The sequence below is a fragment of the Apteryx rowi genome, unplaced genomic scaffold (genome assembly GCF_003343035.1).
Source record: "Apteryx rowi isolate R43461 unplaced genomic scaffold, aptRow1 scaffold_621, whole genome shotgun sequence".
Classification (NCBI taxonomy): domain Eukaryota; kingdom Metazoa; phylum Chordata; class Aves; order Apterygiformes; family Apterygidae; genus Apteryx; species Apteryx rowi.
In genome coordinates this window covers 5,133-19,442 of record NW_020450896.1, presented here as the reverse complement: position 1 = coordinate 19,442, position 14,310 = coordinate 5,133, and the positions used below count along the sequence as shown (strand labels likewise).

The 14,310-nt window shown below is 40.3% G+C and overlaps 1 protein-coding gene across 13 annotated transcripts in view; it reads left to right on the top strand.

Annotated features, from left to right (window-relative positions):
- Positions 1-13,760, top strand: part of PBRM1 (polybromo 1) — a 61,468-nt gene extending 47,708 nt beyond the window's left edge. For 7 of the 13 annotated variants that reach the window (XM_026083979.1, XM_026083977.1, XM_026083976.1 and 4 more), the window contains 5 exons: positions 386-587; positions 8,376-8,531; positions 10,985-11,055; positions 11,652-11,868; positions 12,223-13,760. In XM_026083979.1, coding sequence (XP_025939764.1) covers positions 386-587; positions 8,376-8,531; positions 10,985-11,055; positions 11,652-11,868; positions 12,223-12,395 — 819 coding nt within the window. In that variant the 3' untranslated portion in view covers positions 12,396-13,760. Of the gene's footprint in view, positions 1-385; positions 588-818; positions 998-1,846; positions 2,672-4,284; positions 4,573-8,375; positions 8,532-10,984; positions 11,056-11,651; positions 11,869-12,222 lie in introns of those variants that run through there. The other 6 variants (XM_026083987.1, XM_026083982.1, XM_026083986.1 and 3 more) reach the window with 5 other exon arrangements.
- The last annotated feature ends 550 nt before the right edge of the window (positions 13,761-14,310 follow it).

Here is a 14,310-nt window from a genome sequence, read left to right as displayed (position 1 = left end):
TCACTTATTTGCTAGCCAGCCCAGTCTTAGTCCTCTCATTCAGTCTGGAATAGTATCAGCCAATAGGAAATATTCTTTGTTCTGTTTACTCAGGCTTTTTTGAAGCCTCAGTTATGAGGTTGGCCTTATGTCTGGAAGGGTTAAAAAGGATCAGATTGTTGGGTTTTTTTCTTCTGTGTGCTTTCCTTAAGTGTGTGTGCTGTTGTCATTTGTCAGTAGGAGGTGCCCATCTCTTTAGGGGCTGTAAGTTTGGATGGTCCTTGTACAAATGTATACAAGAGAAATGTGGGAACACTTTTAAATACTATTTCTTATGACTTTGGGTTTTGTATGTTGAGAAGCTTCTCTTTTGTACACTTGTGGTCATAACTGCTTTTTCTCACAGTCCACTCCCAAGTCTGTTAAGGGCAGCACCAAGAAGGAGGGATCAAAAAGGAAGATCAACATGAGTGGTTACATCTTATTTAGCAGCGAGATGAGAGCTGTAATTAAAGCTCAGCACCCAGACTACTCCTTTGGAGAGCTCAGCAGACTTGTAGGAACTGAATGGAGAAACCTGGAAGCAACCAAGAAAGCGGAATATGAAGGTAAATAAAAACTAAAATTATAAACTCCTTCTGCTTTTTTCTTTCTAAATATGTTCATTACTTTTATTCAGATGGCAGGTTTAATAAAAGAAGATATTTATATTTGTGTTCTGGATGTACCTTAAAGAGAAGTTCATATTAAGAGATGACTGAAGAGGAGCAAAGGCTGTATTTGTTATGTAGTTCGCTGTGTCAGTATGAGAACTGATTATTTAAAAGTCTTTGCCACAGGTAACTATCAACAAAGGCAAAGAAAATGGGGGAAAAAACAGAAGTAAAGGGGCATGGAGGGAAATTGCTGGAAGTCACCTGGAAAAATTGCCTGTGAAAGTTTCCGTAAAGGAGGACTGGGGGGAGGCAAGAAAGGGAGTTTTGGACAAGAAGCAAGAAGCTCCTCAGAGCTGAGGCAGGTAAGGGAGCATGCAGTGGAGCAGGAAAAAGTTCTTTGATTAACTGAACTCAGATTCTTAAAAAGTTTTAGTAGAATAAAATCAAGGATACATCATCTGTTACAATACTGGGAATATGACCTGTTGTTCAGTCTCAGTATTATTTAAGAGTTGTAACTAATTTTGTTGAGAGATCTCATATCCTTAGTAAGCCTAGAAAACTATCATAGGCAGGAGATAACTTTAGAAGGACCTTTCTTTCTTTCTTTCTTTCTTTCTTTTTCTTTCTTTCCTACTGATATTGATCATTGTGCTTCAACTTTTTTTGATCAAAATCAAAAGACAGTTGATCTTTAAAAGCAGTCCCTATCCAAACCAAATACGTTGGCTTAACATCTAGACTTATTGCTATAGTTCATAATGTGTCAACATTTCCAATATAAAGCCCTTTTTTTTTTTCAGGCAATTGTTGCAATTTTATTGGAAGAAAATGCTACTTTGGATAGGAAAGTTTCAACACTCTAGAAAGTTATTGCCTGCTTAAGTTATACATTTGCTTTTAAAACTGAAATTTGGTAGCTTTTTTGCATACTCATAACTTAAAGGCAGCTTTGATCTTCAGACTAGAAGTTTGCATGCTATCACTTTCCACCCTCGGCCTCCTCAGCCCTTTCTGAATTTGCAGTAGTACCTCTTGGCAGCTCTGGAGAGTAATACAGCACCACTCCGCTGTGTGTGAATTTTCTTTGCAACCGCTGTGAAGGGAAATGGTAATGCTCTTTCTCTGTGAAAATACTATAGCCTTTTTTTTTCCTGTTGCAGTTTCCTTTTACATCATTCTAGGTGCGCATGATATCTTTTTGTTGACAGGTCCCTCCTTACGGCCTAACCCTCAAGCAGTAGGACGGCTAGCGCGTCATCACTTCGTAGCTTAGAGCAGCTTGACGTCTTGCACTGGAAGACATGGCTGTAATGTAACAGTAGCAACAGTGTCTGTCCACTGTGTTTATGATTGCCTAAGTGCTTCCTTTTTAATCCTCTTTCTCACTTAAAATTTTCCAAAGCTTTTGAGTTTTGAACTGCAGTTTCTCAGGCTTGTTGTCTGCCGAGAACCAGACTTGCTTTTATTTGCTTTTGAGCGATTGGGGTGGGGTTACATCTCTATGAAAAAATGCCTTTCCGTGTTTTGGTGAAATGTAGTTTGCGTTTTAGATCCATTTTGACCTATTGAAAATTGCACTTGGTATATACGCAGGATAATAGTTGATTTTTTAGCAGTAGCCAAAGAACAGACTGCTTTGGAAAGGCCTGCATGATTAACTCCTCAAAATAAAGTAAAATAATGCACGGAGATTGAGGCAAAAGCCTGTTTTAAGGAAAAGCTATGGTCAAAGCAGCAGGTCTCCTTTCTGTCTTTTAAGATGTGTTGGGAATGTCCTTTGAGTGATTTCAAGCGCTGTCCTAAATAAATCACTTGGGATGAGATTCACTGAGGTGAATGCTCAAGACTGAACTTCTTGACCCCCTCCACTGTTCCCTTTTGGCGGTGTTATAAGTTTCATCTGTTAGTTCTGTGCCAGCCAAGACATGGAGAGAGACTAGGTAAAACTCAGGTTTTGTCCTATGCTAGGTCCTTCTTCAAGGCTCAGCACTCCAAACTGATAAAACTGAATGCTTAAGAGTCATTTCTCATTCATCAGAGAGTCTCCAGAACTTTTGCATAACTTTTTTTTTTTTTTTTTTTTTTTTTTTGGACTGGCCAAAAGTAGGTATAGTCAGAACAGCTATTTCGTCTTTTCCCTAAACACTTGCTCTGCTCTGAAGAGGATTATTTCATTTTTCTACTTCAGGATCTGCCATATCTTGTGTATTTTGTGCTCAGTCATTTATGAGTTGCCTGTAGTAAATTTAGGAATTTCTATGCGTCGTCATCTCTTCCTGAAATGACAGAAATGAAAAGGACGGAAGAAAATGCCTTTAAAATTGGAACTGATCTTTCAGTGTACGGATATAGTTCTAGAAGCTGCACAGACAGCTCCTACAGGAGACAAATGTTTGATACGCATTTGAAGTCATATACTAGGGAAAGCTGGTAACATTGGCAGGATGCATAATTTAATCTCCTTGGTGAACTTCTTAGCCTTGTTTGACAGAGGACCTAGATTGCTGTTTTGGTGGCAGTTTGCATCTTTCACCAACTGCAAGAAAACTTCTAGCCCTGCATTCACTGTTACTAAAACTTGCTGGAGATGTATGCTGCATTCATTTATTCTTTGTTGTTCCTCATTGCTTTCAGTAGGATATAATGTTCAGAGTGAACAAACCAGTAACTTGCATGCCCCAAAAGCACCCTGAGTGGGCATCGGGTTTAGCTCCTTTTTTGTTTGGTTGGTTTTGTTTTTCTTCTTTCTTCTTCCCATGACCCCTTGCCCGTCCCTTAATATCAAATTCTCTGGTCAGATGCCCCTGCAAGTAGATCTTTTATTCTTGCGGTCGCAGTGAGAAACTTGATTGAGATAATGACCAGATTCATCATACCAAGGACACACATGACCTCCACTGAGCAGCACAATGTGAGTTAGACATCTTCAGCAAAAAAGGAAAAAAGAGCTCGAGAGGGACCAGAATGGGGGAAAATGACAGAGAGGGGCAGAGAAAATATTTTTTTGGTTCATCAAACTGCTGCTTGTTATGTTCCAAACACTACGGGCTTATCCCCACTAGGGAAACGTTGCAAATGCTTCCCAGCTTTGCCACCGCTTTTCAGCTGCATCAGTAGTAAAAATATGGGTAGCCCGAGAATAAGTGGGCCACCGACGGGCCCAGATACCTGCTATTTGCATCTTGCTTTAGGGCCTGTCTCGTAGACACGGTGCTTAAAATTCCCGCAGCAGCTGGCGGCATCTCTACCAGCGAGCTGCCGGCCTCTGCTCTGACTGGTTTGGCTGAGCCGGCGGTGTTGAAAGGAACGTTTTGCCATGTTTTCCTAATGTGGACTGAGCCTAGTGCTGGACTGCTGCTTCATGTTGGTAACACTGGTGTTATTATCCAATTTGCCTTCTGACTTTTTAAATTAAAAAAAAAAAAAAAAAAAAACTTTGTGGAATATTTTTCAGGAAAGGTTTTTGACAAGTCTTAGCTGCAGCCACATGCAATCAAATTATATGCTGTATAAGAAGATTGATCCGTTCTACTTTATATTTGACTAAACTATGCCAGTGTTTTACTAGTCCTTTTGAAATGAACAGATAATATTTTTGAAATTCTGGGTTACAAAGCAGAACTGAAAATCTAAAATACTTTTACAGAGCGGGCAGCTAAAGTTGCTGAGCAGCAGGAGAGAGAGCGAGCAGCACAGCAACAGCAGCAGAATCCCTCCCCCCGGGCAGGCACTCCTGTCGGGGCTCTTATGGGGGTGGTGCCGCCACCAACACCAATGGGAATGCTCAATCAGCAGTTGACACCTGTTGCAGGTAAAACGTAGGAGCTACGACCATTTTTTCCTCATCCACTATATCAACCCCCTTCATACTCTGAACACTCTCTTGGGTCACGTTGGTCTTACTGAAGAAAAAGCTCGGCCTCTTCAGCCTTTCTTCATAATCAGTGTGCATAAGCGCAGGAGTAGCCTGATGTTCCCACGTTACTTGATCCAGTAGCCTGGTGAAAACGCCGCGAGAAAGGCTTCGCCTTGTGCAGGAGTCCTGTTCTCTTTGTGTGCAGTTGTATTTATTCGCTCCACTTTGCAGAGGTCCCGTTGAGCCCTGCTACGGCAGGAAGGGAGAGCTCTGTATGTTCTTCTAGTGCATGCATCATCAGTGGAAGGGGTAAAGCAAGAGACTTTTTTTTTTCTTTTTCTTTCTTTCTTTCTTTTTTTTTTAATTGTCAGGGATATGAAAAATAAACAGAATCCGAACTGAATTTTAAATCCCAGCATGAGTTTACAGAATTGCAGATTAGCTACTAGTAAGCAGAACAGACCAGGAGTTAGTATCATTATGAAGACAAACATGAAATCCCAACATGGCCGTTTTTATCAAGTGATTTTCAGGATAGAACTGAGCTATGAGAACTTTTCCACAAGACCCTTGTTACTAGGGGTTGTGCTTGTTACCAGCCGTAATCCAGCTTAGTTCATAGGGACTATGCCCAGAATAAGTATTTCCAGGATCAGATGTGCAGAGCAGGCAGTGCACCGGAGGATCTTTAGTAGGAGCCAGCCTTATATCTGTGAGAAAATGTACTAGATAGGACATAATCAAGTTATTTTTCTTACCCCATTTCTGATTTTATAACAGGTTATCTAGATGATGTTACTTCAGTAAGGTCAAAATAGTGCCGAGTATGTAAAAAAATACATATTGGGGGGGTGTTTGGTTTGGGAGGTCTTGGTTTTTGTTTTTTCCCCTGTAAGGCATTCTAGTTAGTCCATTTATTTTGTCGTTTTGCTTTCCCATCTCACAGGCTGTGGCCCTACTTTGAGCTGACAGCTTGAAGTGTTTCCCATCATGATCTCTAAATGCCTTTTCAGTAAATAGACTGCATGGATGTTTAAAGTGAAGGCATAGTTTGTTCTTGGTTTGTGGTCTCCAGGTCACAGAAGCATTTGTTTACGCTGAATTGCCTTTAAAAAAAAAAAAAATTGTTTGCAAACCTAGCAGATTTGTCTTGCATTGTGATAATTTTCTTCCAAACTGTTTGCAGTTGTTTTGTGTGTGTGTACATATATATACATACATATGTGTGAGTGTACATATATATTTATATAAAAATAATATTTCTCCAGTACTGCTTTTTTGTGAGTAATGTACTTCAATCAAGAAAACCGAGGAATGTCATTTTATATATATTTTTTAATTTTTATTTTTTTAAATGAGATCACTTTTCCAATTTTTTGTAGGTAGCGGTTGATAGGCAATAATCTGTATTATTAATCCTTTCTTAAAACTTTTCCAAAAATGTGCCTTCTGCACTTTATATGTGCTAACTTCCTTCTTGCGGCAGCCTTCTCCAAAGCAAGCTTGTGTTTCAGACCATCATCTTATAATTGAAGCAGTCAGAAATTCAGGTCTTTTTAGTTTGTCATTGTGAAACACTTCCTTAGGGTGGATGGTCAGATTGATCTATATAAACTTCCTATTTTTGTGGCCCATTTGAAAAACACAGTCTTCCTTCTTTTGGTCTCCACCAGTCTTCCTTAGAAGCATCTTATTTATTCTGTTGAGACCTCTTTCAAATCCGCCTCCATCCGTAAGCCGCGGTAGTGGTCTGGGTGCGTTCTGCTGCTTTTACCTGATTCAGAGAACTGCTTCATCACGGGACTTTTTTTTTTTCCCCTCTCTTTTTATGGCCAATGAGGCCAAGAAATCTGGGCGCTTTTTTTCGTGGGCAGTGCTCTAGCTGCTTGTAAATGTAGGTATTACAAAAGCTTATTTAATCTTACGTTGTTTTAGTAAAAAATGAGAGAAAGAACAGCAGTTCAAAAAAATTGACAAATTACTGCTGTGGGAGCTGAACGTAGTTTGCCAGTGTTTACTGACGTAAAACCAAAGCGGTAACTTGTACATGATATGAATATGAATGTACATATGAATGTATGAAAGTGGCTGCTTGTATAACCCTGTGATGAGCTACAAGAGCCAATTTCTCGCGGAGATTTGGCTACAATGTATTAATCCAGTAAATATTTTGAGTATTTTATTTGCAAATGTAGAAATAAGCTTTTGTAATGGACAGAAGGTGGGTTTGTTTCTTTTTTTCTTTAAGGGCCTCAGAAGTGTATGTAAGTGAATTGAAGATGTGATTGGAGCTCGGGTGTAGTGGAAATCCCAGGCAGTAGGTACAGGGAAAGCGCTTGACTTTAGGGAGGCTTTTGTTGAGTTCTTCTTTTATGTGTTTTTTTTTTGTTGTTGTTGTTGTTGTTGTTGTTGTTGTTGTTGTTAGAAACATGGATTTCACTATGCTGATAAAGAGGTACAGATGAGTTTCCGGATAGTTGAAATAGAAACCAAAAAGCTATTTAAGAAGTATTCGCGTAGGTGTCTTATGTAGTTGAAGAACATGATTCGAGGAAGGTCAGTTCGTTCTTTTTCCATTTTTCGCTCCGTGTAAAGCTTGGAATTTCAGGCTTCTCACTTGCGTGTCTCTTCCTGAGCAGCTGCCAGATTGAGCTTGTGCTTTGGAGCTTCTTGATCTGTTTTGATTCTGAGGTCCTAAGAGCTGCAGTGATGAACCACAAGTGGTGCAAGTTTTCAGCCGCTCTTATTCCAGAAATCTCTGTTTTGAAAGTTGCAGTTACTTATTTAGAGTGTGGCAAAGACTCAGCAGATCATTTCTTGGGACAGACTGTAGAGTTTCCAGCAAGACTGTGTTACCTAAATTTCTCTCATCTCTCTAGACCTGCTCTGTCCTCTGTCATCTCTTCATTGTCTTTCCAGCTCCTTTCCCTGGTTATCTGACTACATATCCATTAACAGCAACAAGCATAGAAAACAAAGTGATGCTGGGGAGGGACAAGCAAGTTAAAAGGTCTAGGACCTACTAAACATACTACAAATATGTTGTATGGCCTTCTGGGTTTACTTAATGGACAGCAGCAAACCTGACCAGAAAGGAGAATAAGCTCTGAATCCTCTTCCCTCGCATGCAGCCTAATAAGTGATGAGCAGCAGCACAATACTGTTTTCATTAATTGTTGTTTTCCCTATTAAAACACTTGGAAAATCTTGGCAATGAAGTGCTCTGAGGGACTCTGTGTGCTCCTGTAAAGYCTCCGCTTCAGTCAGGTGCCAGGAGTGTAAATCACTGCAGCCCAGCATATCCACGGCCGTAGGTTTTAAATTTGAGTTACTCCCCTCGTTTATAGTGCACATGGCTTAATAAAAATCCCCCTATCACTGCCTTTAGTTTTAAGTATGTTGTTGTAGGCTCTTTATATGTTAATTTTGCATATGCACTGCTGAAAAATGCATAGTTGTTTTTTTCCAGTCAGGTTTCATCAGAGCTACCGTACAAAGTAGGGCTGTACGTGAAACTTGTGTAGTTAGTGTTGTGTTCCTAATTTGTATGCAGATGGCAGAGCTTTAAGCCGTGTTAAAATTGCTTGCATTAGTAACATTTAATTGTGGCTGAATTTATTCTTTGTGTTAACATGTCTGAATATTCAGCATTTCTGCCCCACGAGGGACGTACAAATACGCTCAATACTAATTCATCAGAAGTATAGTGTTTCATATTTATAACTTTATTATTTTTAATTTTTGTTCATTTTTTGCGAGACACTAATTGTAGTATCGTCCTGCCGTACTAAAGGTGCCTTTTTGTGGATAGTGCATGTCTTACTGTGTAGATCATATTGCATGTTATTGATGCATGTTTGAAATTTGTTGTGTCCTTCAAGGCATGATAAGTGGCTATCCACCGGTGCTGCCACCTTTGCAGGGCCCAGTTGATGGCATTGTTAGCATGGGCAGCATGCAGCCACTTCACCCAGGGGTGCCCCCACCCCACCAACTTCCGCCAGGTATGCCAGGCATCCCGGGCATCCCACCACCCGGTAAGACCGTCATCCTCATTTGCTCCTTATTTCATGTTCATGTATTCACCGTTTAACCAGTTGTTGTTATTATCCGCAGCTTGTTTTGGTCGTAGCTTGTTTGACCGTTTCTGAACGTTACAGGTTTGTGTGGCCGCAGCGCACACGACGCACTGCTGGGTATACGGGGTGCACGCAAACCGTTAACATTGGCAGCGCAGCACGTGCAGCAGACCAGCAGCAAAAAGCTGCTGGGGAGCTATGCTGCTGCTGCTCCAGCCGAACACCTGATCATTGTGCTCGAGTTTATCAGAGGTCTGAAAAGCTGAAATCAGCCTATTCATGTGCTTACGTCACCTGAATAGCATCCTTCCTTTTTAAAGTAAGAACCTTCCCATTCCTTACTGAATCCTTTTTCAGGATGTTAATATTTTTCAGTATTCAGACTGCACTTAAGTGAACGCAGTCATCTAAGACCTCTTGGCCATTGGTAGAAGATAAAAATGGGTTACCTTTAAATAAGGTAGACATACTGATTTGTACTAATATATTAATACATTATTATAAAATAGTGTTCAGATTGAACCTTTTCAATAGAACAGTAATTGGAAGTGTGGGGGTAAGGTGAACTCTGTATACTATCATGGCCAAATTTTGCATTGATTTTTGATAGTATATTTAGTGCACATTTGATATTTTCTTGCCACACTTTTGTTGAGTGGTGAGGTGAATGAACACTGTGACAGTTCATTAGCATATTTTCAGGGTTAATGTCATTAACATGTCTCTGTTATGGGAAAAATTGGTTGTCTGCCCTATCAGCCTGTTTTCTGCTGATGATTTTGGTTTTTACCTCTGATAGCTCACGCAACCATTTAGAAGCTGTGTATCCTGTATGTTCAGCAGTTAAACTGTTAATCTGTAGACAAAAAGTGGTATCTTGTTTTGCCTCCCCCTGCCTCATTTACAACAGTGTTTATCAGAAGCTCTGTTTGGACTTTATATCTGTATGTAAATTGTTTGTTTGTTTGCTTTTTTTTTTTTTTTTTTAATCCATCAGTATTAGGTATGCTACTTGCATCCTCACTGGTGTCTAAGATTCACTGTAATGTCATGTAGCGGGAGTAGGAGAACAGCCATGTGTACGCGAGTCCGTCTCTGACTCGCCAAGGCCATGACACTTGAGCACACAACAGCAGCATGTAATCGTTTGGGAAGGTGAATCCAGGGTGATGCATTACTTTGCAGAGTTTATCGTTTATTTTTCCAACTGGAGGAACAGGCCATGTGTGTGATGTTTAAAAGTGAGAGGATAGAGACCGGGGAAAAGTGATGCCTGGGAGTGGAGGGCTTGCAGGACCGCGGGTGACGTAGTGTTGAACAGGGCTGGGCAAGCTACAGGCGAAGCCATGCTCTGATGCTGGGAAAGGTGAGGGTGCCTCCCCTGCAAACCTCTTCGCTTTGTACCAGGAAAAGATCCGTGCCCTAGCACGCTCCTTACATTATCAATGTTCTTCCCTACTTCTGACTTTCTGTTGGTACAGATGCATTTAAACCAGGGGTTGTCATAAACTGGGAATTCATTCATTATATGCTTCAGTATTCAAAATGCAGTGACACATCTTCTGATCACTGATGTGGAAAACTGCATGCAAAATAAACCCTTAGGAAGACTGAATTTAATTTTCAGCTTTTCAAATAAATGCTGTGTGGTTTTGACAAGTGGCATAGACAGAAGGAAAAGCAGCAAAAGGAACTCCCATTTGTTCAGACCCAAGCATCTACATGAAAAATGTCAGGAGCTGCATGACTCTCTCATTTAGTTTTGTAAATTTGTTTGAGATGTACGTGGGTGTTATCTGCTGCACTCCATACAGCAGGGAAATATGTTTGGATAAAATTAACACTTTTTGAAATTTATTCCAAATGTTCATTTGTCTCATATGTAATACTATTTAAGCTTAAGCTTTTTGTGTTAGTGAGATATATAATATAACAGACTTTTTGCAATGGCTTGGCTTTCCTCCTGCAGTGAATGCATTTTAAAAAATTGAACACAGCGCAATGTTGAAATGTTGATAGACTACTAGATTTTTTTGATTTCAGAGAGATTCTGTCAAGCTGGAGTTGCATATTCTAAACTGAAAGATTTAGTTAGGCAATAACTAAATAATACCAAAAAAATGAAAACCAGATATGACTTTTGTTTTCATTTCTTTAATTAAATGAATTCAACAGGCTACATATCAGTGTTGGGTAGTTGTCATATTGGCTCTTTTTTTTTTTTTTTTTTTCATCCAGAAACTTTTAAAGTGGTTTTTACTGGGGGAGAGGGGGATATTTGAATGTAGTACAGCTGCTTAACAGAACTTTAAGCAATGATGCCAAAGCCTAAATTGTTATTAAAAAAAGACAAAGCGGTACTTGCCACTGCTCTGAAATGAGACTAATTGTTTTTGTATTTTGGAATATAGGTGTTATAGGCCAAAATGTATCCCCCATGGTAGGCACTCCAGCACCAGGAGCAAGTCCATTTGGACAGCAGGTAAGTCATTTTTGCATGATTTATGAGGCTGTAAGACTCCAAATTAGTATCTAAACAGCATCTCAGTTAAGATACGTTGGGATGCACATAGCCTTTCCCAGGGAGAGCATAAACAAAATGTACGCAGAGGTATTTAGGATCATTTAATATCTTACCCTCAGAGGATATGTCTGTTTTTCTTGGATGAAATGTTACTAGACTAACTAGGTCCTAGTGGAATGTCTTCTGCAGTATAAGCCAGACAGTGTTCTCTTTTCTTTCCTTTTCTTTTTTTTTCCTCTCCTTCCTTCCTTCTTCTGTTAAAGGAATGAGAGTCATTTCAACACACTGTTAAACTGCTGGTAATTTAGGTTTTGCATGCTTTGATGCAGACGCTTTTGGTCATGACCTGCTTTAAAGCTCCGTTGTAGGAGGATGTACTGACAGTGAAGGGAGAGAGCAGCTTCCCGTGTCACTGCTGCACAGGGATGGACATTGAACTGTAGTGTTTGTGCCGCTCTTTGCTGGGTCAGGTTCTTCCACAGGGATGCATGGATGGGAACCAGTTGCCCTGCTGTTCCCCCAAATGTGTTTTCTCTACCACTTTGCCATTACAGATAGGAATCCTTGGCCCGCCGGGACAACAGGCACCCCCTCCATATCCTGGCCAGAGCGCAGCAGCGCAGCCAGTCATACAGCAGCCCACAACTCCCATGTTCGTCTCCCCTCCACCAAAGACACAGAGGCTTCTTCATTCTGAGGCCTATCTGAAATACATTGAGGGGCTTAGTGCCGAATCAAATAGCATTAGCAAGTGGGACCAGACCCTTGCAGGTAAGGCTTTCTACTCTGATGTTTCCTGACGCAACACACTGCTTTGTGCACGTTAATATGTTTAGCTTGTATGGATAAGGCTAAATAAATCTGCTGCTTGCTTAATAAAATGTATCCATGCAAGCAGTCATGAAAAACAAATCAGGCTGGGAACAAGTACATTATCAGCAGGCTTATTCCATCGATGGTATAAAAATCTAAGAATCACTTGTATGGGCTCAAATACAGAGACCGGAGGGTAATAGAAATGCTGTAGAATTATATTCCCCTTTTTCTAGTAATTGTGGTAAATACCAGAGGCAGGAGAAATTTAATAAAGCCAATAGATAACTGGGCCATTTCTTAACCTTTCAGCACGAAGACGAGATGTCCACCTATCAAAAGAACAAGAGAGCCGTCTCCCTTCACACTGGTTGAAAAGTAAAGGAGCTCATACCACCATGGCCGATGCATTATGGCGTCTTCGAGACTTGATGCTACGAGACACCCTTAATATCCGCCAGGCATACAACATAGAAAATGTTTAATTGCATAATTGCTTCTTTGATACCGGCATATAAGGAGTTTTGTGGAACAATAGCTGTTTTAGTTACTGGGTGGGGAGAGATAACCAACAATAATTTGTATTGCATTTTACTGTACATTGCAAGACCATTTTTATATAAGGACACTTTTAATAAGCATATTTCACTTTTTGTTATATTAAGTTGACTTTATCAAATACACAGATTTTTGCATATGTTTCCTTTGTTTGAAAGGCGATTTCATAATTGTTTAAGTGTAGTCAAGGATTCATCTTTCTTATATTTTATTGCTGAGAATCTGATGCCATTGTTTTTATATAAAAGAAAAAAGAAAACAAAAAGTATTTGCAAACTGGTACAGTGGGATGTGAAATTAGTCCTAGYTTACATCTTAGGAGAATGTGTGTACATGTGCTTGTGTGTGCTAGCCACTTCCAGCAGGAATCTCACTGGGATGTGAACAGGGAGGATTTCTTGGAATGAAGCTGAAGGTACGGGGTGCATTGATGCTAGGAAAAATCAAAGTTTAAGTCGATACCAAGGCTGCTGAATGGAGCACGGTGRTCATGGAAGTGCTGGTGCGGACGGGACAAGGGTGTCTTGACTGCTGATGTTGTCCAATCCTGTCCAGTTATTTAATTGTGTAGCCAAGGCCATTATGATCCTAAATTAGTAACGGAACACACGTGCTTTGCCTGCCCTTGACAGGTGAAATGTTTTATCTCCCATGAGCTGCTCTGGGGGCTCTGGGACGTGCCTCGCGCCCAGCAGTGGCGACGGCAAGCTTGTTCCCTGAGCAATTCCAAGTGCGTCTGTAAGAGTCCTGCAGAGCTTTGGATCGGTTCAGGGCTTGGAAGGGGAGTTAGAGAAGGGAGGTTGAGCTGTTTTGTTTGCGAAGGATGCAACGGTTTTAGATTCACACGTATTCTGTTAATGATTAGGTATTGCAAGGTATCTTTGTATGCTTTCCTTAAGTGTATTGATTCACCTTAATGGAAGTTTTGCAGGGCAGCTGGAGCGAAATTTGATGCGTAAATCTAGCTTTAACAAAGTACYGCTGTATGTGTAAATTCAGTAGGTATCTAGCAGGTTGGAGAAATAAGAGAAGTCGTGTTGCAGCCTTCAGAGTGTTTTTTGGTGGTGTGTTTTTTGGGTTTTGTTGTTGYTKTTTTAATTAGTAAGGTATGTATGGAATCTTCTTGCCAAATTTCAAGGTTGCGACTGTCTTCTGCTGAGGACTTGCCTGTCCTCACAACCAACCAACCTTTTGGACTGCAAAGCTCTTTGCTTAAAGGTAAATCCTTTCATGGTACTTCATTTTAGAAAAAGAATGTATAGTTTTTATTTCATTAAATAACTGGGAAAGCAGTATTAATTGGAACAGTTTGTTGGCAGGAACATTGTCACTGCAGCTCAGTSCACAAGAAAGAACTAATTTACWGATCTGCTTTCATCTGACTGCTAGAAATGTTCATCATGTGGAAATGTATTTTAAAGTATAGCAGTGCAAGAAAAAAAATTGAGTACGTTTGGCAGAAGGTTAAATATTTTATTYGAATACTGGATGCCTTGGGTTCTGTTTCAGTGATGTAATTTATGCTGTTGAGGGAAGTGGCATGWGCAAGTAYAAACTGTTGTTTAATTATAGTGGCTAATTCCTCTTCCTCTCCCACTCCAACCTTCCAGTCATTGYGTGGAAAACCCTATAAYTACAGGTAGGCACTTAAGGACAGCTTAGGTCAGATGTGCAATGGATGTGAAGGAGATGGAGCTAAGCAGCATGTAGGGAAATTACAAATTTGAAGTCTCCAAGCAGTGCGCCTGTGGTACAGAAATTCTTTACTGGCCTTTGTAAATTGCCCAGTTTATTAAATAAAGTAGAAACCGAATAGTCTTAGACCTCCCCCATATATACAGC